At 45.8% G+C, this 26,959-nt stretch overlaps 2 protein-coding genes across 2 annotated transcripts in view; one reads left to right on the top strand and one right to left on the bottom strand.

Annotated features, from left to right (window-relative positions):
* HSPD1 (heat shock protein family D (Hsp60) member 1) overlaps positions 1–1,832 on the bottom strand; it is a 33,177-nt gene extending 31,345 nt beyond the window's left edge. The window contains exons 1-2 of the mRNA XM_082260852.1: positions 1,718–1,832; positions 710–894 (exon numbers count right to left, since the gene is read on the bottom strand). Of these exons, the coding sequence (XP_082116978.1) occupies positions 710–883 (174 nt within the window). The 5' untranslated portion in view covers positions 884–894; positions 1,718–1,832. The remainder of the gene's footprint in view (positions 1–709; positions 895–1,717) is intronic.
* A 50-nt stretch (positions 1,833–1,882) lies between these two features.
* On the top strand, positions 1,883–26,194 carry HSPE1 (heat shock protein family E (Hsp10) member 1). The gene is made up of 4 exons (XM_082260855.1): positions 1,883–2,019; positions 14,880–15,044; positions 25,867–25,956; positions 26,054–26,194. The coding sequence occupies exons 1-4, from the start codon at positions 2,017–2,019 to the stop codon at positions 26,102–26,104; spliced, it is 309 nt and encodes a 102-aa protein (XP_082116981.1). The 5' UTR covers positions 1,883–2,016; the 3' UTR covers positions 26,105–26,194.
* The last annotated feature ends 765 nt before the right edge of the window (positions 26,195–26,959 follow it).

The raw sequence follows: 26,959 nt of genomic DNA on the forward strand, positions 1-26,959 counted from the left end.
AGAGAACACAGCATGATCAGTTCTCTAGCTATGCTGGGAACTCAGTGTGCTCTCCTGCAATAATCACTTGTCCTGACACCCCCACCCCCCTGCACTGCCATTCACTGGGAAGCTCAGTGTGCTGCTGCTTCTCCTCCCCCCAGCTCTTATGCAGCTGAGAACAGAGGGAATGTGCTTTCCTCTGCTTTCCTATTAAAAGCTGACCACACTAAGCAAGAGAACACAGCATGATCAGTTCTCTAGCTATGCTGGGAACTCAGTGTGCTCTCCTGCAATAATCACTTGTCCTGACACCCCCACCCCCCTGCACTGCCATTCACTGGGAAGCTCAGTGTGCTGCTGCTTCTCCTCCCCCCAGCTCTTATGCAGCTGAGAACAGAGGGAATGTGATCATTTATAAAAAATGTTTGGTTATTTTGGTTAAACCAATATTATTGTTTATGTCTACACACAAATGCTTTACTTTCTTTTCTATTTTAGATTGTAAGCTCCTTGAGGGTAGGGACTGATGTGAATGTGCAATGTATATGCAAAGTGCTGCATAAATTGACAGCGCTATATAAGAACATGAAATAATAATATTTTAAACTGAATGGGTTGGCGATCATTTACAATCATCCACATTTTTTTTTTAAATAAAAACTTAGGCTTAACGTAAACTGGGCACTCAGCAAAGGAGCATGGACATCATATCAGGACACACACGTACCTTTGGCCCCATAGTGACTGCAACAGCATCAGCTAGAAGGTCAACGCCTTGCAACATAAGTGCTCTGGCTTCGGCTCCAAACTTCACATCTTTAGCATAGGCTCGGCTCAGGCGCGGCACCAGGGTTCGGGATACTGGGCGCACTTGGCGAAGTACGGTGGACAAACGCAGCATTATGATGAAGTCTAGAAAAAGACAACAGAAAAATATGCACGTTTAGAAAAAAGAAAAAAAAAAAAAAACCCCTTTGCATACAGAATAAAAATATGTATATAAAAAAGAGGAGACATGCAACACTACTATATTGTATGTCAATCTCACTGGCAATTAAGTGCCTCTATATATATGCGTGTGTGAGCAGAGTGGACACTCTGTCATCGACACAGATTATACTAGGACCATGTGCTCCTTTCCAGGGATCTAACATGTAAGAATCCATTTACTAAAACTGGAGAGTATAAAATGTGGTGCAGCTGTGCATGGCAGCCAATCAGCGTCTAACTTTAACTTGTTCAATGAAGGTTTAACCATAAAAGCTGAAAGCGGATTGGTTTCTGTGCACAGTTGCAGCAGATTTTGCTCTCTCCAGTTTTAGTAAATCCCCCCCCCCATAGGATGTTAGGTGTGGAGAGTGAATGGCACAGCTAACCCCACACGAGGTAGACGAAGGGTGGGTTGTGTAAGCAGATAAATAAAAAGAAGAAAGTAATAAAGTGTTATATATGCTCCGTCCCCGGTATTACCTGTTGTAGAGCAGTAGCAGTCCTGTCTCTCACTCACACACACGTGTCTCACACTGAAGCAGAGCGGACGCTGCAACACTCTGAAATCTCCTCCAGTCACGTGTGCCCGTCAATCCAGAACACCGCCTAGCCCCAGAACATGTATAGCCGCCTCCCTATTCCCTGCACTACCCTGGGCGCCTCCCCACAGCGCCACTTCCGCTCCTAATTATGCCGCATGCCGATTTCGGGGCCAGACTTCCAGAAGTTTCTGGAACTGCCTTACTTTTTCAAGGTCGGAGGTACAGAGACCTTCAACCCGGATGCTATCGCGATGGCTCCCCCAGATTTCTTCTCTGCTGCTTTTTCTTCACTCGACACGCTCGCCGTTTGCAGGCACAGGGAATGCCGTGCGCCGTCCTGTCATACAAGTGACAATTTAGAACGTTCTGGGTGACATTGAAGCTGGGACACGCCTCCTGCAGGTCGCGCATGCGCGCTGGGAGCTCTGTATTCACGTGGGGAACACCGGAGAAGCTCTCAGTCCCGCATTAGCAGTGAGAAGTGGAAGGAGGATTATTCGATATGGTAAGTGAGGTGGGGGTGTATTTTCTTTATATTGCTCTCTTTGTAGGTGAGTACACATTGTTCTACTTCATTAGGGTACTAGTTTCCTCCTTAGTAAATGCCTGTGTACCCCTTGGGGTGAATCTCTTCATCTCACCGACCTCCTCAGGTGTGGGACACTTAGGCTGGCCATACATGATAACATTTTCTGTAGATTTACCTTCAACTATGTAGTACAAAGGCCTGCTTAATTGGGTACAATTGAAAGTGTTGTTTAGTTTTGACCTTATATTATATGGTTTTTGGTAAATCTAACATAAAATTGAATATGTATGGCTATGCATGTTCATTTATCTTGTACATTTTTCCTTTAGATTCACCAAAAAACATATACCAGGTAAAAACAAAGCAACTTTCAATTGCATCCAATTAGGCCAGCCCTTGCACTACATAGTTTAAGGTAAATCTAAAAGAAAATTGCCAAAGTGGAAAATCTGGTGCAGCTCTGCATATAAACCAATCAGCTTCCAGATTTTATTGTCAAAGCTTCATTGAACAGGTTGAAGTTAGAAGCTGATTGGCTACAATACACAGCCACACCAGCTTTTGCACCCTCTAGTTTTAGTAAATCTCCCCCCTTACCATCTGCCTGTAGCTGTGCTGCTTTTCTACATAAGACATTACCAGATATTCTTTATCATTATCCCTTTACCGAGCACATGGGATAATTAAAGGGGCGGGGCGGTGCAAGCACCTGTGAGCCAATCAGAACTATGCATGGGGGCCTATAAATGTCCTCTGTGACCTTTACATGTGTTTAGAAAACCTATTTTACTTTCTCTTTTCTTCATTTTTTATATTCTTTTGAGTCTAGGTAGCCCAAGTTGTATCATTTCGGACATTTCATATTTTATAGAGTTTTTGAGGAGTCTTTTATTTTAATTGTTTTTTTTTACACCACCTCCACAGAGCTGTATCATTATAGCAGGCATCACTAATTGGCGGACTGCGGTCTGTATCCGGACCGAGCCACTGTCCCATCTGGATGCGCATTCGCACCATTTAGGAGCCGCTTATATCTCTCATCCACGGCCACTGTCATTCTCTGCATGTCAGGAGGCAGGATGGTAATCAGTCAAGTGTGGGAGGCACAGCTCTGCATTGGATGGGAGCGGGAGCTGCCGACTGTTAACTTTTTATATTAACCATATCAAAGAGGAAGTAAACCCGCTGAAAAAAAATGTGAAAAAAACCCTGTAAAGACAAAGGCATAATGATCTAGTATGCTCCCCATACTAGCTCATTATGAAGTGCTTACCTAAAAACGAAGCCCCCGCAGTGCCGACAGGATGGCTTCCTGGATCGCGTCCTCCGGCCATCTGATTGGCCGGAGGCACGATTACATCACTCCCTCGCATGCACGCGGGAGCCGCCGTTCACGGCACTGGGCTCTGACAGACTGGCACGGGTGGGCCGTTCCTTCAGAGCGCATGCGCTGATTACGCCATCGGCTGCATGCTTTGTAAAATATCTTGTGCACGCTTAGGAGATATTTATAGCACCTACAGGTAAGCCTTAAAGCGGTTGTAAACCCAAAAAAGAAAAAAAAAACCTGCAAGACAAAGGCATAATGAGCTAGTATGCATCGCATACTAGCCCATTATGTGTTACTTACCTTAGAACGAAGCCCCGACACGGACCCCCGGACATCGCTGCGGGCGCTGCCATGATCCCTCGGCGACTCTTCCGGGTTCGGCGGCTCCGGCGCTGTGATTGGCCGGAGCCGCGATGACGTCACTCCCGCGCATGCGCGCGGGAGTGATTTTCCGGCAAGCAAAACTGAAGGTCCCCCCGGACCTTCAGAGCGCATGCACCGCAAATATCTCCTAAACCGTGCCGGTTTAGGAGATATTATTTGTACCTACAGGTAAGTGTCAAAAAGCGGGATACTACCGCTTTAATATAGGCTTACCTATAGGTAAATGTCAACAAAGTGGGTTTGCAACCACTTTAACCGCCCTGCATCCTAACACCAATCATCTGCAGTACTTTAGGGGGTACTGATGTAAGCTTGTGATTTAAAGGAGTCTTTGCACAGACTTGTGATTCAGACCTCTGCTGGAAGAAAACGTTACTCTGTACAATTATATTCAATACCCCTGCATTATAGGCATATATTGGACAATTCTAAACACGTATAAATGAATGTAATAATTTTACATAGAACAAATACCTCTGGGGGGGGGGGGGGGGATTTACTGGGACTGGAGCAGCTGTACATGGCCACCATCGGCTTCTAGTTTTAATTTTCAAAGCTTAAACGATAAGTTCACCTTCTGGAACATGTTACATATTCCAGCAGCTGCAGCCATTCCTCCTCTCTCCCTAGTGGCAGCGGGTGGGCATCTTCTTGGGGCGCCGCTGTCACTGTTTGGAAAAAATGTGGCCATGCGGGGCTCCACCCACCCAGCCACATCCATCCATTCATTCATTCATAGTCCTTTGTGAATGGAAAACTACAAGTCTGGACAGCCTATCATGGAGCTGTTGAGAGCTCTTGTAGTTTGTTCATTCTTGTCAGTGTGTATCGGCTTGGCTGTACAGACAGACACACTGACAAGTCTGCAGAGGTCCTGCATGGCACCTGCATTCTGCTGATCACAGGTGTAATGCTTTTCAGGCTCCTAGTAAAAAATAAATAAATGCACATTTCTATTATCTAAAAAAATATATATATATTTTTTTTTAAAGGGTTAACTCATCCTTTAATGGAACATGCTGGAGCTAGAAGCTGATTGGATGCAATACACGGCTGCTCCAGTATTAGTAAATTCCCTGTAGTCTGTGTACTTGTGTTAAGATGCATTCAGTGGATCTGCTTTTAAAAGAAATAGCAATATGTGTCCAGGGAAAGATTCGATACTGTCAAACACATCTAAACACATAGCTGGAGCTGAATAGGGTAAAATTTGAGTGTATTTCCCCATTGGGAGGTGCAGCTGATGTTTACAGCCACCCATGGAAGTCAGTTACAGGATGCAAAAAGGAGGGCAATGGGGGAAATATAGGTTTGGATTATACAGTAGGTCTCATCCCTAGTAAACAAGAAAGGAAGAAAAGAAGTTCCCCACAGGGTGGGACTATAACGACCTACAGGTACAAGTCATAGATGTGAGCTGAAGTATTACATTTTTTTATTACATACTCATTAAAATATCAAAAAACATAATGGTGTGATGGCAAAATGACATAAAAAATTGGTATTAAACTGATTGTAGACACAACAAACTGGCAAAAGGCATATATAAAACATGCATGGCTTGATGTGAGATACAGTGGCTCACAAGTGAGTATATGCAATACAAGGTAAACCCAACACAGGGATACTCCACTTAGTGGAGGGAAGGGTGCCCTATCGTGTGCATTAGTGGAGGGAAGGGTGCCCCATCGTGTGCATTAGTGGAGGGAAGGGTGCCCCATTGTGTGCATTAGTGGAGGGAAGGGTGCCCCATCGTGTGTATCAGTGGAGGGAAGGGTGCCCCATTGTGTGTATCAGTGGAGGGAAGGGTGCCCCATTGTGTGTATCAGTGGAGGGAAGGGTGCCCCATTGTGTGTATCAGTGGAGGGAAGGGTGCCCCATTGTGTGTATCAGTGGAGGGAAGGGTGCCCCATTGTGTGTATCAGTGGAGGGAAGGGTGCCCCATTGTGTGTATCAGTGGAGGGAAGGGTGCCCCATTGTGTGTATCAGTGGAGGGAAGGGTGCCCCATTGTGTGTATCAGTGGAGGGAAGGGTGCCCCATTGTGTGTATCAGTGGAGGGAAGGGTGCCCCATTGTGTGTATCAGTGGAGGGAAGGGTGCCCCATTGTGTGTATCAGTGGAGGGAAGGGTGCCCCATTGTGTGTATCAGTGGAGGGAAGGGTGCCCCATTGTGTGTATCAGTGGAGGGAAGGGTGCCCCATTGTGTGTATCAGTGGAGGGAAGGGTGCCCCATTGTGTGTATCAGTGGAGGGAAGGGTGCCCCATCGTGTGCATCAGTGGAGGGAAGGGTGCCCCATCGTGTGCATTAGTGGAGGGAAGGGTGCCCCATCGTGTGCATTAGTGGAGGGAAGGGTGCCCCATCGTGTGCATTAGTGGAGGGAAGGGTGCCCCATCGTGTGCATTAGTGGAGGGAAGGGTGCCCCATCGTGTGTATTAGTGGAGGGAAGGGTGCCCCATCGTGTGCATCAGTGGAGGGAAGGGTGCCCCATCGTGTGCATCAGTGGAGGGAAGGGTGCCCCATCGTGTGCATTAGTGGAGGGAAGGGTGCCCCATCGTGTGCATCAGTGGAGGGAAGGGTGCCCCATCGTGTGCATTAGTGGAGGGAAGGGTGCCCCATCGTGTGCATTAGTGGAGGGAAGGGTGCCCCATCGTGTGCATTAGTGGAGGGAAGGGTGCCCCATCGTGTGCATTAGTGGAGGGAAGGGTGCCCCATCGTGTGCATTAGTGGAGGGAAGGGTGCCCCATCGTGTGCATTAGTGGAGGGAAGGGTGCCCCATCGTGTGCATTAGTGGAGGGAAGGGTGCCCCATCGTGTGCATTAGTGGAGGGAAGGGTGCCCCATCGTGTGCATTAGTGGAGGGAAGGGTGCCCCATCGTGTGCATTAGTGGAGGGAAGGGTGCCCCATCGTGTGCATTAGTGGAGGGAAGGGTGCCCCATCGTGTGCATTAGTGGAGGGAAGGGTGCCCCATCGTGTGCATTAGTGGAGGGAAGGGTGCCCCATCGTGTGCATCAGTGGAGGGAAGGGTGCCCCACCGTGTGCATCAGTGGAGGGAAGGGTGCCCCACCGTGTGTATTAGTGAGTGAGGTGAGTGTTTAATTCACCTGGTGTTGGTGGCACAAATTCATTTGTTTAAGAAGATTTGAGCACGGCGGTGGAGTATATATTTATATAAGAGTTTTAATTTAAACATTTATCTGTTTATTATATTTACTCAGCATTGTTGTCTTGCACTCTGCGGCCCCAGGCACCCTTGTGCATAAGGTCTTAAATGCAGAAAAAAATTGATCTTGGAAGTATAAAGTTTGTTTGCACTTGCAAGATCTATTTCTCAGACCAGTGTAAATAAAGGCTTAAAAGTCGTCCACCTTTCCCAAGTGTTTTACTTGTCCATGTATCCCGAAGTACTTCTGTGTGTTTCTCTGGCCACTTCATATGTTGTCTTGGCTGGACTCCGTGCACATTCATTCATATGGAAAGGAGACAAACAGCCTTTCTGTACCAATGAATGGAGATGACGTACAGAAGAAGAGTCTGGATGGAGACCCTGGGAAAGGAATGTTTAAGATGTAACTGGTAAACTGGAGTGCTGGTAGTAACCGAAAAATTATGGACCCCAGTTGGCAGTAATAAAACCCCAACAAATCTCTTGCCTTCTCTATCCCAAAAGCCCCCATCCCTGGCCTTAAAATACCACCACCTTATCTTTTGCAAATGTTAGCTTAAGCAGCATGGCCTGTCACCAGCTGTCCTGATTTGTTCTGAGCAAGAGCTCCTCTCATGCATGGATTTAAGCTCTGGTTATCCCTAGAATATTGCTGTCCCCAATCATCAATTTATCAAAAGGTCAGTCTGGCTGCTGTCCCATCTTAAGGGCCCACATATGTCATACAGGATTTTATATATAATAAATCTGTGCAGGTTACACGGCTAAATGCTGCTGCATTTTTGAAGATTATTGGGTTTTAGTGAGGAGGGGGTGGTACTGAGGCCTACATGATTTTCATGTCTGGGCAGAATAAAAGTGCAGTTACACTGTGTCTATTGTGCAGTTTACCAATAAAGCCCTTTGCAAATTTTACATGAACTTATCTTGACAATGGTTGTGCAGCATTTGTCAAGCAGAAACCCAATTGTTCGCACATTTGTGGTCCAGCAAAAGAGAATAAAGGCGGACTCCTGACCAGTTAGGCAGATGTTTCTGGGATGTTCAATAACCTCTACAGGCAAATGAAGGACATGCATGAAGATCTGGGAAACCAGCTGGGTGAGGAGATATGGTGTGCTTCTGTGGCCTGTATAGAAATTTGCAGCTTGGGCCTCCAGAGCTATTAGCCATAATGTACAGTATACAGTTGCTGAGTTTTGCTCATTGGTAATGTAGATGAAGCGCCACACAACCAGTAATAAAAACATAGTACACGTTTATTGAGTATATGCCAGCAATAAAACTGAGAAAAGGTGTCATAATGCCAAATAGTTGGCCGAAGTATACAAATCCATTACCTTGGTACATACAGTAATTAAATAATGCGTCATGGCATCTGTGGTGACCCGACACATTTCGTGAGTTCAGTCTCACTCTTCAGGGGTTGATGCATAGACATAATCTATAAAGTAAAATTACATAAAAAAAATAACATAGTAATAAACATGGAAATGTATCAGGTAGATTGGAATGTGGGAATCGGACTAAGGGATTCGTACTCACAAAAATGCAGGATGCTGCGTGCCAAAATCTCACCGGCAGCCACTGGAGACGTCTGACCCGGAAGCTGTGGGTAAAGGTTCCAAAATGAGCCGGCAGCATAGAACAGGACAGATGGGGGGAAAAACGGGGCAAACAGAACCGTTCAACATAACCTGCCAGGAGGATGGATAGCAAAAAGAGTAAATGGGTGTGGATGTGCACAATTAAAATGAAATAAAATAAGAAATGATGGAAAAGTAAATAAAATGTACAGCATACTGTCATAAAAAGCCCACCTGCCCTTTAGAAATAGTATACTTAAATGAAGATCCCAGATTTTATTAGCAATGTAACTTTCAAGGTCGTCAAAGGTTACAGAGTGGTAACTGTTTCCCTATTGTGTAGGATAGTGATGGTCAACTAGTGATCTTCTGTCTGCTGGAGAATTAACAGAACTAATCTGCAATGCTAAAACCATGAAACCTTTTTTAATACTTTCATTTTTTTTGGGAGGGGGGGGGGTTTAAGAAAGGGATTTATATTATAACTAACCAGATTTACATTCCTTTTTCATGTGGCTGTAGGGAGACAAGTTAAACTTTCAGGCTGAAGAAAAAAAATTGTGTGTGTAGAGAGAGATAGATATAATAAATAAAAAAAAAAAAAAATATATATATATATATATATATATATATAATATAGTATTTAAAAACCATTTTCAATTTTACCCAATACGATTCTACTTGGCTTCAATCTCTGCCTCCCTCTTCTGTATCATCTCTCCAAATTAAAATTTTAAGTTACTTGCCCTACCCCCATATGTATACTTGCCTAAATCTATTTCCTGACACCCTCTCTAGGCCACTGTAGGGTGCCAAAGAGTTTAATGCCTATCCATCCATAGGAGTAACCCTGTTTTACTGGTGCCCGCATGGCAGGGGGGTGCATGCCTGCTGTCCTCTTTCCATGGGCCTTTTTACCATAATGTGGGGTTTTTTTTTTGTTTTTGTTTTTTTTTTTTACGTTTGCTAACTTTTACCTGGTGAAAGAGTAGGTGATTTAACTTTTATGCTTCTACAAGCCTTTATAGCTATACCACTGAGTCATATAGGTGCAGGTGCCCAGTATCCATTTCATTCCAGTCTTCTATACTAATGTTTACTACATTCTCATTTTGGTCGATTGCTCTTCATCCTTTACTATTTACTCACACGCCAACACAAGCTACCTCCAAGTCAATGTCCATGCACACATAGGCTGTTATCAGCAGTTTCTGGCTGTAAAAAAAACCCTGAAAACTAGTGGGTTTTGAGTGGCGTTTTTCAGCTGTAAAAATGCTCTAGCGTTGGTAAACGTTGATAAATGCCAAAAAAAGTCAACAAATGCCTATTAGCAGCGTTACTTTTTTTAAGCCTGGGTTCTGTTTCAAGGTGTCATTCATGGAAGATAGCCTGGGTTCACACTGGTGCATGCTGAACACCGCATGTGATTTGCACCAAAAATGCACCGCAATCCTGTGCACATCACATTAGGTGTCTGTGCGATGCAATTTGAGCTATATGTATGGCTCAAAATGCATCACATTTGCACTCAAATGTTGTAGGACCCCCCCCCCCCCACGCCTAATCGCATTGCATGGGTGCAAGCGCACTGCATTTTGCAATCCGTTTTGCGGTATTGTTTACAGAACATGAAGTTGACATTGTGCTGATTTGGCATGCGATTATGTAAAATCTGAGCCTATTGCCGGCAACGGCATCGGTTCACACTGAGGGCAGGTTTGAAATCATTCAGCTAAACGCGCACGATTTCAAACTCGCTTGTCAGTACGAGTTGGGGGGCGATTTGGCAGACATCTGTACGGGTTCATGCACAGATTTCTAATGAAATGGCCCTGAAGTCACCAAAAAGTGCAGAAACTACTTTTGGGAATCGGTGTGGCACCACAAAGTCAGGGTTGCATCAATTCGGATAATGTTGCCGGCAATAGGCTCTGATTTGACATGCCATTTGACACATCAAATCGCATTTCAAATCTGCCCGATGTGAATGAGGGGCTTAATGTTCCATGAAGGACACTCCAAAACCGATTGCAAAATGCAAGTGAGCTTGACCGAATCGAATTGCATGGGTGTTCACACCCATGCGATGCATTTTTGATGCAGGAACAAAAGGGTCCACATTTGCAACAAAATGTTGTAGGACCCTTTTTTCCCCGCACCTAAATCTTATCACATGGGTGTGAACAGAACACCCATGCAAAGCAATTCTGACAAGCATTGCATTGTGGGAAAGTCAGTTACTAAAATAGCAGAGAGATGATTTTTAGCTAAAAACGCTGAAAACTGGCAATGCAAAAAAGGTGAAAAATGCTAAACTTTCTACAAAGCTACTGGCGTTTTTTATAAAACGTCCAGTGTGCATGAGGCCTAAAAATAAAAAAATTCCAAACTTTTCTTTTAACTGTTCAGTCTCCCAACAGTGCTGCAGTCCCCCATGGTGATCTCCTGCTTGACATTTCTGTCTATTAGTTGCATCGAACAAGAAAACGGGCTAAATGGAGGGTCCCCCCAACATATGGACCGTTCTAAATTTTATGACTTGATGTCACACAGGCCAACAACCTCTTCTGCTCACCTATGATATCCTTCCTCTGTTTTGTGTGGTTGGAGTCCCATCCTTTGGCAGCAGCTTTTGTGTGACCTGATCAGTGAACATACATATTGTTCTGCAGTGAAAAGTCAGCTGATTCTATAGCTTTCTCCATGGCATTTTGCCATGCAGAACTGATCTGCTCTGTGGTTGCCCAATGTATAAATGCAGCCTATGCCTTTCCAGGTCTGCAGTCCTGGGTTCTGTCTCCACCAAGGACACTGTGTGCATGGACTTTGTATGTTTGTTTTAGGCTTGTTTTTATGGCTTTTCCCTGAGTTCTTAAACCCCCCCCCAATATGAAACAAAACTGACAGCAACAGGCATCCTAAATTGTAAGCTCCTCTGGGGTAGCGACTGATCTTAGTAATACTATCAAAAGCTGTAAAGTACACTACATATGTTGGCTTTGTGATCTGTTCTACAAATATTCATATTTCACAATTTTTCCTGATGTAAATGTGTGCAATATAAGTACATTAGAATTTAATACAACATTTCATGTTTACAGAACACTTTTAAAGGATAAGTTCACCCTTAGAAAAAAAAAATAATGAATGCACTTTTTTTTTTTTTTGCAGGTAAAAAAAATGTGCATTTATTATTTTCAGATCTGTCAGTATATCTGTGTACCCATACATCCTGTACGGACAGGCAGATACACTGATAGGAAGAAATCAATGAAATACCACATTGCTTCACAGCACCGTTGTAGTTTGAGAACTACAAGCCAACAACCGCAAAGGATGTCGGGGCTTGTAGTTCATTCACACAGCTGTGTGAATGAATGACGTGGCCGCGCTGGTTTTAACCACTTGCCAACCGCTCACTGTGCAGCTACTGCAGCACAGCGGCTCCCCAGGGTCCAGCAACGTAGACCTACGTCGCTGGACTCCTAGCTGTCTCGGCGGCGTGCTCCCTCTGTGTTTAGACACAGTGGGAGTTGGGCCGGAGGAGGAGAGGTGCCTCTCTTCCACGATCGTCGGGTGGGGGGGGGGGAGTGAGAAGATCCGCCTGCTTGTGTAAACAAAGCAGGCGGATCTTCTCTGTGACAGACAGGGAGAGATCACAGGATTCAGTATAGGTGAACCTGCGATCTCTGTCTGTGTTATAGAACCCCCTCCCCCCACACGTCAGTAAGCATGCGCCATACATTTAACCCCTTGATCACCAACAGTGTTAACCCCTTCCCTGCCAGTGTCATTATTACAGTAACTGCATATTTGATTACTGTAGTAATGTCACTGGTCCCCCCAAAAGTGTCAAAAATGTCAGGGGTCCGATCTGCCTGCCGCAATGTCACAGTCCCGCAAAAAATTGCAGATCGCCGCCATTACTAGTAAAAAAAAAATAAAAATGACAAATCTTTCCTGTAGTTAGTAAACGCAATAACTTTTGCGCAAACCAATCAAAATATGCTTATTGCGATTTTTTTTTTTTTTTTTTTTTAACAACAATATGTAGCAGAAAACGAATTGGCCGAAAATGTTAAAAAAATTAGATTTTTACATTTTTTTTTTTTTTGGGAATGTTCTGTATCAAAAAGTGAAAAATATTTTTTTTTTTTTTTTCAAAATTGTCGCTCTTTTTTTCAAAAATGTAAAACCGCACAGATGATCAAATACCACCAAAAGAAAGCTATATTTGTGGGTAAAAAATTGACCTAAATTTCATTTGGGTACAGCGTCGCACGACCGTGCTATTGTCCGTTAAAATAACGCAGTGCCGAATTGCAAAATATGGCCTGGTCAGGAAGGGGGTAAAATCTTCCGGTCTTAAAGTGGATAAAAATACTCATTGAGAATTTTTTTTTCAAAGACATGTAGCTAAATACATTTCAGCCTAAATATATGACAAAAATTGAATATATTGGATATTTTTTAACAGTCAAAGTAAAAAATGTCAATTTTTCACAAAATGTTTGCTCTTTTTTTAATTAATATCGCAAAAAATAAAAAGCGCAGAGGTGATCAAATACCACCAAAAGAAAGCTCTGTTTGTGGGGAAAAAAGAACGTAAATTTAGTTTGGGTATAGCATTGCATGACCGCGCAATTGTCAGTTAAAATCACGCAGTGCCAAGTTGAAAAAAATGGCCTGGTCATTGAGCAGCAAAATCTTCTGGGGCTAAAGTGGTTAAAAAGTGACCGCTAATACAGGGAACTTCTTCCAGTACTGCTGCCACAGGGAGGATGGGCAGTGGCTGCAGCATTGGGAACATGTTATATGTTCCACCTGTTTTTAGGGTTCCCTAAGGTTAACCCATCCTTTAAAATAATTAAATTATATATAAAAGCTCAGTTTCTGAACATTTATGGGCTCATGCACATGTATGCATTCTCCAGTACAGTGTAAACAAATTTGCATTTTTTTTTTTTTTGCCTGAGAGTTCCTGGTGCTGTGTACAGCCACACATACAAATGAATGGTTGAAGGTGGCTATATGTAGCTATGCACTGATACTTGCGTTGAACAGCGCATGCCAACAGGCATACGTTTTCAAACGCACCTACGAAAATACACTGTACAGGAGAACGTGTGCATGAGCCCCAAATGTTCAAAATATTTAGAATGAAATGGACCAAAAACCATTCTACATTAAATTTAATGAAGTTGTTGGGGATAGCCAAATGAATCCAGCAGTGTCTGCATTCAGACATTGCAGTGCACTCACGTTTTAGCACAAACACTTACTTCATGCTTTGGTGTGGTGTGCCAACTGGGGCACTGCTTGGTTTGTTGGCATGGCTGCCTTGCTGTAGGACAGCTTTCAGGACCAAGAGGTAGAAGATCTTTTTAATATTCTGAATTCATTTTTTATATCCACCACTTTGTAGTATTCCTTCTTTTATACACCATATAAATCATATGCATAATCTGATTCATATGCTTGTTATTGTTGGGATAGAAGAGAAGTCCTTTTCCCCTTGAGCTGCTCAGATGTCTAGGGCTATTCTTTGACATTGACTGTTGATGACGATGAGACCTTGTTATCCAAATGATAGAAGCAAAGCTGCCCTTGATCCTTCTCAGCATGTAAGCAGACTGTCCTTCACATTTTTTTTATTGTTATAGTATGCACATGAAAATGATTTAGCTTGTAAGAAGTGTTCTAACTGTAAATTTCTGTATTTAAGGCCAAATAACAGTCCAGCAATGAACCATTGCTGGCGGGTAGGCTTTAAACAAAGAGACTTTTCTACTACAAAAGCTCCTATTCTGCCTGCCAGCAATGTTTCTTCCAAATATACATTCTCAGCATGCCTTGGTACTGGGATAAATTTAAATCAGAATTAAACTCAGCTGCTGATGTGCAGGGTTTTTGCCAAAATATGCAAGCATGCACAGCATATTCGCACATTGTGGCAGAAATACCCCCCACAGCGGTGCAACAGCCACAGTGTCGTCACAGCTGATCTTCCAGGTTGAGCATCTTCGGCCATCTGATTGGCCAGCCTTAATGACTTAACAACTGAGACGTCACACACTGCATTGTCCACTGTGCTGGCCGGCTGACCACCTGCAGTCACAGTGCACCAGGCCGTCTGCCCAGCACAGAACCTGAAAGAAAGTGGGGATCACTGAAGTACCGTGATTTCCAGCTTGGGGGGGGCAGGTACGGTATATACATGGCTATATTGGTCCAAGCAGGACTAATGAAACTATGCAAAAATCTACCATACCTGGAATTTTTCTTTAAATGTAATGCCTCTAGTTGGATACTGTTTCTATGTGTACTATTCTCATTGAAAAATCATTTTGTATTCTCTCTTCTGATCAACAGGCAGGAAAAGCATTCAAAGCCTTTCTCCCTTTATTTGATCGTGTCCTTGTGGAGCGGCTTTGTCAAGAAACTGTCACCAAAGGAGGAATTATGCTTCCTGAAAAAGCTCAAGGCAAAGTCTTGCAAGCAACAGTAGTAGCAGTTGGAGAAGGCTCTAGGGGGAAGGTAAAAAAAATGCATTTTTTTCCATATAATTTATATAGGTATTGTAGACTCCTGTGTTCTGAGAGAAGATCTAAAAATTGGGGCCAAACCTTAGCCTTGTCTTAGACTAGGTTTACATTTATGCGTTGCGGCAATGCGCACAAAATCATGCACATTTCCTATAACACAGAAATGCTGCAGGCATGCAGCGGTGCCCTTAATTCTTAATGACACCCAATGTATTGTGCAAACGTGCAAAAATGCATAGTAACAAAGAAAGTAAAAGGATCATACGTGTCTTTTGTGTAACTTTTGCACATAAGGCAGCCCATTGAAATGACTCAACTGCTGTAAAGGGATGCGGAAAAAATACGTGCACGCAATCGCACCTGCATAGGTTGGAACAGAGCCTTATTGTGTGGGATTTCAAACTGAGCAACATAAATTTTAAATCTGAGACTCAAACAGCCGGTTAGGTCTACTTCACTATTACTGCAGTAATTTGGGCCAAGTCAGACCTCTGATCATTGCAGCCTCCTCCAGAAAGCCTGCAAATCTCTCCATTTTATATATGGCAGTGGGACTTTTGCAGACACATGGCACAGAAACCTTACAACCCTCTTATTACCCAGCAGCAGCTGTTGAGATTTCATGCACACAGGAATTTTAGCTTGTTCAGCCTGGAGGAACAGATGCAGTTTAAAGCCTGCTGCCAGCTGCATGTCATAATGAGCAGGCTGAAATATGCCACGGCTGGAGGCTGCTCTGAGAAGTACTCATGCATGCTACACCTGTGCACCCAAAAATGCTGGGTTTTAATGCTGTATTTGCTAAACGCTCATGTGAGTGAGCTCTAAAGCAGAAGTAAAGTATCTTTCTCTTACGTCCTCCGACAGTCGCCGCCTCTTCATATTCGTCACATATGGGGTATTAGACTTTGCTCCGAAGGAGTAGCTAGGCAACAGAATATGTTAACAATAAAGCTTTAACATATCCCACCCTCAAGGGGTGGTCCCCTCAGTCAATACCCTCCTACTTCCTGCAACCATATCTCAGTTTTAATGTCTAGCTTGTCAGGAGTGGCTGGCTCTCTCTGTGCTGGGACTTTCTGTCCCAGACTCTTTCTTCTTTTTAATATTTTGTTTGAGTTTTTCTCTCTACCTTTACTTAGCTGTTATTTTTGTCAGCATTAGTTAGTTCTTCGGACGAAGAGGATCATGCGGACTGGGTCTCGGGCTGATCCCCCTGGTCGCAGGTCGTGGGTCAGTGGCTTCCCAGTCTGCCATCGAGCGTTCAGCCAGGTAACGCTCCTGGCGCAGTGAACGACCCATCCCTGTTCGGTGCAGGGATGATTGGTGAGGTGGCTACCTCACCGGACGCTGTGCGGTTTCTTAACCTCCATTGTGTGCGTCTTGAATTGCGACTCTCCCTGCCTCATGTGCAGCGGCTTGTTCGCCTGTGCGGGTTCCCCACGCCATGTGAGGTAAGTGTATTTATGTGGGGACCTGTCTGTCTGGGGGGGTCTCAGTCTGGGACTGTGTAACCTGCCTTTAATCACACTGCTTGTCTCCCTATCTCTCGGCTGCATGCTGTGGGCTGCAACGGGGGGGGGGGGGAGCTGTATGACACTGAGTGTGTCAGGCTGGGCAGTGTGAGAAGCTGTGTGCTGTGGGGCATGTTTTTTCTTGGCATGTTTGGGCATATACAGCGATCGCTGCGGCGATCTAACATGTATCCTTATATTGGGATGTAATGTGTGTGTTTTTATGCACTGTGGAGCGGCGTTTTCGGCGCCAAACGACGCCATTTTACCGGCGCCCGCTCCGGCCGCATGGTTTACATGCACGGCGGCCATTTTCTTGTAGCCTCCATAGGCTTACATAGAGCGCCCTGGCAGCATCACTTCCTCTTTCCAGGAACACCGATCGAGGCAGCAGCAGCAGCGGGGTCTCCTCAGGTTTTATCCTTCTGTTCTTGTCATCCATTGCCTGTACTCAGTTTGTATATTCCCTGTGGGGGTCTCATTGTGCCTGAGTGTGGTGCGGTGGGCTGCGCTTGCCGCGCTTGCTAAAAGGGGGCAGTTAACCCTTGGTTGTTTGGCATTACAGGGGCAATGGATTCTCAGGAGGGCAAGTTTCCTACAGTATTGGTGGAAAGCCAGGGGACCGCTGTTTTCCCCCCCAGGGGGGGATTTAGCCACTATTGTGGCTGGCCTCGCTGCCCAGGTGCAAATGCTGGTGGCTGCTCAATCTACTAAACGGCCCAGAGTTGCTCTGTCCTCTGATTCTGAGGGTGAAGGTGATGGGGCTGTTCTGGCAGGGACCTCCTTATCGGGGTCCCGCTCCTCTCTTGATCTGGTGGGGTCTGAGGTAGAGGCTGAAGTTGAGGGGGTTGATAATTCTCCCCCTGGCTCGCCTGAAGAGCTTGCAATCATGGATGAGTTGATTGCTTCCATTAAGCAGACGCTACGTTTGCAGGACGAAGTGTGTCCCCCCGCTGCCTTGGCGGCTTATGGGACGCAGAGAAAACGCAGGACGCCGCAGGTTTTTCCCTGCAATGCTGATTTTCAGCGCGCTGTTAAGGATCAATGGCGCGATCTGCGCAAGCCTTTTGCGGTACCAAGTAAATTCAAGCTGCGTTATCCTTTCTCGCCTGCCACTGATGAACGGTGGTGTGTGCCTCCGCCAGTGGATCATGCAATTGCGGTTTTGAACAAAGCCACTGCGATTCCTGCAGAGGGTTCCCCTGTTTTCCGTGATGCCACGGATAGGAGACTGGAGTCTCTTGCCCGTCATACTTATTCTGTTACGGGTTCTATGCTTAAGGCTCTGTTTGCTTCTCTCATGGCGGCCCAGGCGATCGCAAGTTGGACGCAGATGCTTAGGCGCGTCCTAGTGGCCGATTCGGCCTCGGCGGCGACCCTGGATATGGTGGATCAGATCCACCAGGGTGTCATGTATCTGTGCGATGCGGACCTGGACCTGATTCCGTTGGCTGCACGTGTGCACAGCGTGGCGGTGTTGTCTCGCCGCCTGGTTTGGTTGAAATGTTGGTCGGTGGACCAATCTTCACGTAAGACCTTAGCCAATCTGCCTTATGATGGGTCTCGCCTTTTTGGGGAGTCCCTGGATGTGTTGATTAAGGGGATCACCGGGGGTAAGAGCACTCTCTTGCCCCATTTCCCCAAGGCTAAGGGGGCTTCTGGGAAGAAGCATGCTAATTTTCGGCCCCCTCAGGGGTCCTTTCGTGCCTTTCGGCCGCACTACAAGGGCAAACCGTTCAAAGGCCAAGGCTCTCAGAAGAAGCCCTGGTCTGGGAAACAGAAGTCCGGCCAATCCGGACCTGCAGCCCATAACAGTTCGGCCTGAAGGGGCGCCCTCACCCAGTTTTGGGGTGGGGGGACGCTTGCTCGGTTTTCTTCAGCCCTGGTTGGCCCGTGTGCGGGACGGATGGGTTCTGGAAATCGTTCGATCTGGTTACAAGATCGAGTTTCTCTCTCGGCCGGAGAGCAGATTTTTTCCCTCAAATCTTCAACTGTCTCCAGAGCGCCTGCGGGATCTGCACCTGGCGGTGCGGGACCTGAGGGCTCAGGGAGTGGTGGTTCCGGTGCCTCATCGGGACAGATTTCGGGGGTTTTATTCCAATCTGTTCACCGTGCCCAGGAAGGAGGGCAAGGTTCGTCCGATTCTGGACTTGAAGGCTCTGAACCGCTCTGTGCGGGTTCGCAAGTTCCGCATGGAATCCCTGCGCTCGGTGGTGGCTGCCCTGGTTCCGGGGGAATTCATGGCCTCCATCGATTTGAAGGATGCGTACCTTCACATCCCCATATTCGAGGGTCATCAGAGATACCTTCGTTTTGCCATTGCGGAGGATCACTACCAGTTCGTGGCGTTGCCCTTTGGTCTCGCCTCGGCTCCGCGGGTCTTCACCAAGGTGCTTGCACCGGTTCTGGCATTATTGAGGGCCCAGGGCATTTCTGTCCTGGGGTATCTGGACGACATTCTGGTTCGGTCTGCGACCAGACAGGGTCTGGAGGAGGACCTGTCTGTCACAATGCAAACTCTGCAGGAGTTTGGTTGGACGATAAATGTTCCAAAGTCGACACTGAGTCCGTCGGTTCGTCTCCCCTATCTGGGAATGATACTGGACTCGGTGCAGGCGAAGGTCTTCCTGCCGGAAGACAAACTCAGGACTCTTCAGGAGGAAGTCAGGTCCCTCAGGGACGTTCCACACTCGTCTCTGCGGACGGGTATGAGATGTCTGGGATTGATGGTCTCGGCCTTCGAGGCGATTCCTTTCGCGCAGTTTCACACGCGGGGTCTCCAAGCGGAGATCCTGTCCAGGTGGGACGGGCGACCTCAATCTCTGGATCTTCAGATCTCGTTGAGTCATCGCACCAGGGAAAACCTTCTGTGGTGGCTCCAGTCCCCGTTGGTGTCCGGGGGCAAGTCGTTTCGTCCGATCTCGTGGACGGTAATCACCACGGATGCCAGCCTGTCGGGCTGGGGTGGTGTTCTGGGCGTCCTGTCCGCCCAGGGGACCTGGTCGGAGGGGGAGTCTTCCCTCCCGATCAACATTCTGGAATTGCGTGCGATAAGGCTCTGTCTTCATCGCTGGACGGACCGGCTGCAGGGCTGCCCGGTTCGGGTGCAGACAGACAATGCCACGGCGGTGGCCTACATCAACCACCAAGGGGGCACCAGGAGTGCCCGAGCGGCTCGAGAAGTGGCCGACATTCTGTCTTGGGCCGAGACTCATGTCCCGGCGATATCGGCGGTTCACATTCCGGGAGTGGAGAACTGGCAGGCGGACTATCTGAGTCGCCAGACCCTGGATCAGGGGGAATGGTCTCTCCACCCGGCTGTCTTCCAGATGTTGTGCGCGAAGTGGGGTCTTCCAGATGTGGACCTGTTCGCGTCTCGCCTCAACTACAAGGTGAAGAGGTTCGTGGCAAGGACGCGCGACCCTCGGGCAGACGCGTCGGACGCGTTAGTGGCCCCGTGGCATCAGTACAGGCTGATGTACGCGTTTCCACCGATTCAGTTGCTGTCCAGGTTCCTTCGCAGGTTACACTCGGAACACAGCACGGTGATTCTTGTGGCACCGGACTGGCCTCGCCGGTCCTGGTACGCAGACCTCGTGAATCTGGCGGTCGCCGCCCCTTGGCGTCTGCCTCTTCGAGACGATCTACTGTCTCAAGGACCGATTTACCATCCTGCTTTACAGTCGCTGGCTTTGACGGCCTGGCTGTTGAGACCGAGGTCCTGAGGGAGAAGGGTCTCTCTCCAGAGGTCGTTCATACTTTGATCAACGCGAGGAAGTCTTCCTCGGGGAAGGTTTATTACCGTACTTGGAAGGCCTATTTTGCCTGGTGTGAGTCCAGGGGGTTTTCACCCCGCACGTACTCGGTTTCCCGTGTGCTGTCTTTCCTTCAGACGGGTGTCGATCAGCGTTTGGCGCTGGCTACGATAAAGGGTCAGGTGTCTGCACTGGCCGTTCTGTTTCAACGTCCAGTGGCTTCCAACTCCTTGGTTGGCACCTTTATTCAGGGTGTGCGGCATCTGGTTCCTCCTAGGAGGGATCCTTTGCCCCCTTGGGACTTGAATCTCGTTCTATCTGTGTTACAACGTGCTCCTTTTGAACAGATCAGGGAGATCTCGTTGTCTATGTTGTCCAAAAAGGTCGCCTTTTTGGTGGCGATCACTTCGGCTCGCAGAGTGTCGGAACTGGCGGCTTTGTCCTGCAAGTCTCCGTACCTGGTTGTTCATTTGGATAGGGTGGTCTTGCGACCTAATCCTTCTTTTCTGCCGAAACGGGTTTTGGAATTCCATCTTGACGAGGATATTGTTTTGCCTTCGTTGTGCACGAAGCCTAAACATCCAAAGGAGGTGAGATTGCACTCTCTGGATGTTGTTCGGGCGATAAGGGTTTACCTTAAATCGACTGAGTCTTTTCGTAAGACTGACTCCTTGTTTGTTCTTCCAGAGGGTCCTCGGAAGGGCATGGCGGCTTCGGCCTCTACCATCGCCAAATGGATCAGGCAGACCATTGAACAGGCCTATGCCTTGCAGGGGAAGGTTCCCCCTGTGCCTGTGAAGGCGCACTCTTCTAGATCTCTGAGTACGTCTTGGGCCTGCCGTCATGGGGCTTCTGTAGCCCAGGTGTGTAAGGCGGCGACTTGGTCGACCGTACACACTTTCACAAAATTCTACAAAGTAGATGTTCAGGCATCGGCGGATGCTTCCTTTGGCCGCAAGGTTCTTAGTGCGGCTGTTCCTTAGGGTCCCTTGTTGGGGACTCCTGGCTGTTGGGATAGTTTTTTGTATCCCCTGGTTTTTTTGTCTTTTCCTGGGTTGTTGCTCCTGTTGAGCACTTATTTTTGCTGTTGCCCAGCTGGTTTCCTTCCTTTGGTAAGGTTCCTTTCTTTGATGTGGAGACTGCGTTGCCTTTCGGCGCGGATGCGTTTCCCACCCCTCATGTTTGCACTGCTTTGGGACGTCCCCATATGTGACGAATATGAAGAGGCGGCGACTGTCGGAGGACGTAAGAGAAAACGGAATTTTTGTAAAATCTTACCTGTAAAATTCCTTTCTCTGAGTCCTCCGACAGTCGCCGCCCCCGCCCCTCTTTTGGGGTTTGAATGTATACTCTACTGCTATTCCACTAAAACTGAGATATGGTTGCAGGAAGTAGGAGGGTATTGACTGAGGGGACCACCCCTTGAGGGTGGGATATGTTAAAGCTTTATTGTTAACATATTCTGTTGCCTAGCTACTCCTTCGGAGCAAAGTCTAATACCCCATATGTGACGAATATGAAGAGGCGGCGACTGTCGGAGGACTCAGAGAAAGGAATTTTACAGGTAAGATTTTACAAAAATTCCGTTTTTTGGAATGCAAACCCTCTATAATTGCAAGTTAAAATGTGTGCATGCATACTTGCAAATCTGTTTCATTTTTTGCAATATCTTTTTCACATTATCCAAATGCCATCTTGCTTAGCCCGTTCTTCATTTTTATTGGAACCTGAAAAATAGGTGCTACAATCTGATGGAAGTGATGTAATCATTTCCTTTACAGAAAGTTCTTTATAGGAACTATTTTTTTTCTTTGACAGGTAAGGGGTGTGTATTGGGGTAGTTCTATCTCCACCCAGTCCTCCCCTCCCTGTTCTCTTTTAGAGCCACTTGTTTTAAAGTAATGAAGCTGTCAACAAATGAGAAGAGAGCACACAGGACAGACCTGGAAGGATTCACGCTTATTCTATTTTCATTATATCGAATTAAAAATAACATCTTTACATGGGAGATATTAGGAAGATCTAATGCATCATCTGAGGATTTATGGACAGCTTCTATCAGTACATGAGCCATGGTTGTTGATCGTTTTGTTAGCTGATCAGCCCGCATAACTATATACGAGAACATTATAAATATATTATTTTTGCTGGATGTATTGTGCACACATAATGGGACTTTTTTATTTTTTTGCTTTTGTTGGAATACATATGATGTACATTATGTGATGTCCATATGAGAGGCTTATCTACTTACCAGTTGAAGCAGTGTTTTTGCATAGTTGCCAACATTTGAAAAAAATTTCCAGGGACACTTTGCAGCACAGCTATTAATTTCTCACACACCCACCTCCACGAAGCTCCGCCCACTCTGCATAATCTCCGCCTACTTATCAGATTATAGGGTCTACTCAATAAAGAGAGAATTACAGGAAATTGAAAAGGGAATTTCAAACTTAAGGCCAAAGTAGCAGAGTTGGAATAATTCTCCCATTCAGCTGCACTACTTCTGCCTAAAGTTTAAAATTCTCATCACAATTCCCTGCAATTCTAAAGTGTGAAATGTGCTCAGGTGTGACCATAGAAAAAATGAAATATGTTAATATAAATTTTATACTATATATATATATATATATATATATATATATATATATATATATATATATATATATATATATATATATATATAATCCCTCGGGAGACCCGAGCACCCAGCCGGCACGTCCGCCGGCTGCATGGAGTCCCGATCTAAGCCGGATGCGGCTTCGATCCGGTCTCCGATGGCGTAACCCGGAGGCGGCGTCCATGACGTCACGTCCGGGTTACTCTGCTGCAAAAGGCGGCAGATTCAAAAAACCAGTATATTCAAAAATGCAGTTTTTGGCGTTTACAATACATGGAATTGTACTGGAGGGGTCTAGGGTCTTTTTTAGACCCTCGATCCCTCCATAAAGAGTACCTGTCACTGCATATTGCGGTCACCAGAGGCCTTGACCCACCATATGTTCACTGTGGCTGGTTCGGCACTTAGGCCGGAATTTACTATTGCCCTGGTGTCGCAAGCTATGATGGAATGGGCAAAACTTCTACACCAGGACCTGGAAGGGGAACAGCTCCTCCCTGCCTTTGCGGAGCTGGCGGATCAGTTGGTCCAAGGGCTACAGTTTGTGAGGCCTCTATGGATGCAGCTCGCTTGATTTCTAGACTCTAGTCTCAGCGATGGTCCTGATTTCTAGTCTCAGCGATGGTCCTGCGGCGTATTATCTGGCTAAAATTCTGGTCTGCGGACCAAGCTTCTAAGAAGGCCTTATCCAATCTTTCATTTGTGGGGGATCGCCTGTTTGGAGCTTCCTTGGATGACATCAAAGGCCTAACACGGTGAAAAAGTACTCTTCTTCCTCAGGGTCAGGTTCCCCCTTTCCCTGTTAAGGCGCACTCTACTCGAGCGTTTAGTGCCTCCTGGGCCTTTCATCATCAGGCGTCAGTGATGCTGTTTTGCAAGGCGGCTAGCTTGTCGTCTGTGCACACGTTCACAAAGTTTTATAAGGTGGATGTGTTGGCATCTGCGGATGCTTCCTTAAGTCACAAGGTTTTGCAGGCTGCTGTTTAGAGGACTTGGTCCTCTTTGAGTGTGTTTTAATTTTTTTCAGGCGAGCTTCAGCTGTTTTGTGGTTTAACCACTTGCCGACCGCCGCACGACTATCTACGTCGGCGGTCAGCCCCTCACAGGCAAAGTGACGTAGGTCTACGTCACTAGCTTGTGAGGGTCTAGGGAGCGAGCGCGCGCCCCCGCTCCCAAGTGGTCATGGACCCCCCCCCCCCCCCCCGCGCGTGTGACCGGCGGACCCGATGTCCGCCGGCCACTCTGCGATCGGCGGGGGAGAGGGAGAAAGTCAGGCAGCTTGTGTAAACAAGCTGCCTGTCATTCTCCTCGCTGTATGAGAGCTGATCATCTGGATCTACTATGTAGATCCGTTGATCACTCTGCATACAGCTGAAGCCCCAGCCAATCACAGTTAGAATCACGCCCCTAGGGACACACACAGCCCCTCCCTCTCAAATAAAGTTAACCCTTCACTACCAGTGTATTTTTACAGTAACAGTGCATATGTATAGCACTGATTACTGTAGAAATGTCACTGGTAACCCCAAAAGTGTCAAAAATGTCAGTCAAGGGTCCGATCTGTCCGCCGCAATGTCACAGTACCGCAAAAAAAATCGCAGATCGCCGCCATTACGCGTTAAAAAAAAAAACAACAAAAATGACAAAAATCTTTCCCTTTGTTAGTAAACACAATAACTTTTGCGCAAACCAATCAAAATACGCTTTTTGCGATTTTTTTTTTTTTTTTTTTTTTTTTTTTTTTTTTTTTTTTTTTTTTTTTTTACCAAACATAGGTAGCATAAAACAAATTGGCCGAAAATTTTAAAAAATTTTGATTTTTACATTTTTTTTGGGGGGAATTTCATATAAAAAAAAGGGAAAAATATTGCTATTTTTGCAAAATGGACGCTCTTTTTTTGTTTATAGCGCGTGATCAAAAAATCGCACAGGTGATCAAATACCGCCAAAAGAAAGCTCTGTTTGTGGGAAAAAAAGGACGCCAAATTCGTTTAGGTACAGCGTCGCACGACCGCGCAATTCTCCGTTAAAGTCACGCAGTGCCGAATCGCAAAATACCCCCTGGTCGGAATGGGGGTAAAATCTTCCGGGGCTTAAGTGGTTAAACTCAATGTTACCGGGTTGTCTATGTTTAACCTTGGGAAGTATTTTATTTATTTTTTTTCTTGCTGTTTCCGCCGCTCATGTTTGACACTGCATTGGGACGTAGTCAAGAAGACGAGGAGCTGTGTCCGTCAACGAAATAGAAAATGGGATTTTTGACTTACCGTAAAATCCTTTTTCTCGGATGTTCATTGACTGACACAGAACTCCCCCCTCTATGAAATTGGGTTTTTCTCTTCTGACACTGCTTGTAATAAAACTAAGTACCTATAGCAGAGAGTGGGAGTATAGCCCCTGGGACTGCCCCATAGGCGTAGTCAAGTTATTTTCTGCCTAGTATCCTTCTCCTGTAGGGGGCAGTATAATCCACGTAGTCAAGAAGATGAGGAGCTGTGTTCATCAATGAACATCAGAGAAATGGATTTTACGGTAAGAGGATTTTTTGTTGTATGCAGAAGCTCCAGCTCCCCTGTGTTGTGGGTCAGCTGCTGCAGGGGAGAGGAGGGAGTGCCGACAACAAGCGCTCCATGACACAGGGGAGCTGTAGTTTCCACATGATGTGACTGGAGCGAAGTGAAATAAGGTATTTACAGATTGATTTTTTACCAGCAGTATACAGCATAGGTAGGAAAAGGGGAACCACTGGTTTTAAGTATACTTTTATATGTATCCTTTACTTCTATTTTAAGATTGATTAATGTAATACCGTACTAGAAACTGGTTTTTAAAAAGCATTCTGGTATACCCTATGTAAAATCTTTTGTTCTATAATTATTGTCAAAATGATTGTATATACACTAATTTTTCTCTTTGTTTTTGTAGAATGGAGACGTTCATCCAGTCAGTGTAGGTGTTGGTGAAAAAGTATTACTTCCTGAATATGGCGGCACTAAAGTTGTGCTAGATGATAAAGTATGTAACGCAAATTATAATTCAAGTCTTTCTATCACCCGTAATCATGACTAAATTAGCTGTACTGATAACAATTTTTTTTATTATTTTTACACAGGAATACTACTTATTCAGAGATGGTGACATTTTGGGAAAATATTTGAACTAAAGCTCTGCAGTTATGGTTTCTATGTAATCATTCCAGACAACTTTGACCGTTTAATTATGTAAATACCTGCTTTAATAAATGTTAGGAAAAACTTGGAAACTCTGCTGCAGAGTTCTTTTTATGTGTGTTTTTTGTTTTTTTTCTTTTAAAGTCATGTGTTACGCAGTTGTAAAGTGTGTGTGTGTGTGTGTGTGTGTGTGTGTGTGTGTGTATGTATGTATACAGCAGTGACAATTGGCAACTCACGTGATGAGTAGATAAAAATCCCATCAGATAGGATTGAAGGATCTGCTACAGGTGAAGAGTGCAGCCACGTGGATCCGACTATGCAGAGACCGCGGTCAGGACAGGAAGCGATGCTGGCAGCATCCTGATCGTTCCGGGTTCTGTGTTGAGCCGCAGGGTGGAGCGCAGCACAGGAGGAGTGTGTGACGTCACCAAGGATCCAGGACACAACCCATTTCTGAGCATGCGTGAGGCTTGTACTGAGCATGCATGCTCCTTTATCAAATGTACCATAGGAGAGTGAGGGCCACATACAAATACTAGAGGTAATTGATTAATGGGCGGGGAAAGAGGCACAAAGTAGCTGATGGTGTGCAGAGGCAATATGTGGGGAAGAGCAAGACCAATATGTTAAAGATCTTTAATGCTAAAACGTATACTTGTAAAACCGTACATAGTACAATATTGAATACTAAAACTGTACAAAATAGGAGAATATGAAATAAAAATAAAAAAACTGAACGAAAATAGGATAAAAATAATCTAAAAATTAAATGGTATACACTTAAGGATGTAATATGTAGCTATAATAGGCAGCCATTTATATCAAATATAAACCAGAGGGGTGGG

This window comes from Pelophylax lessonae (assembly GCF_965119305.1).
Source record: "Pelophylax lessonae genome assembly, chromosome: 6".
Lineage (NCBI taxonomy): Eukaryota > Metazoa > Chordata > Amphibia > Anura > Ranidae > Pelophylax > Pelophylax lessonae.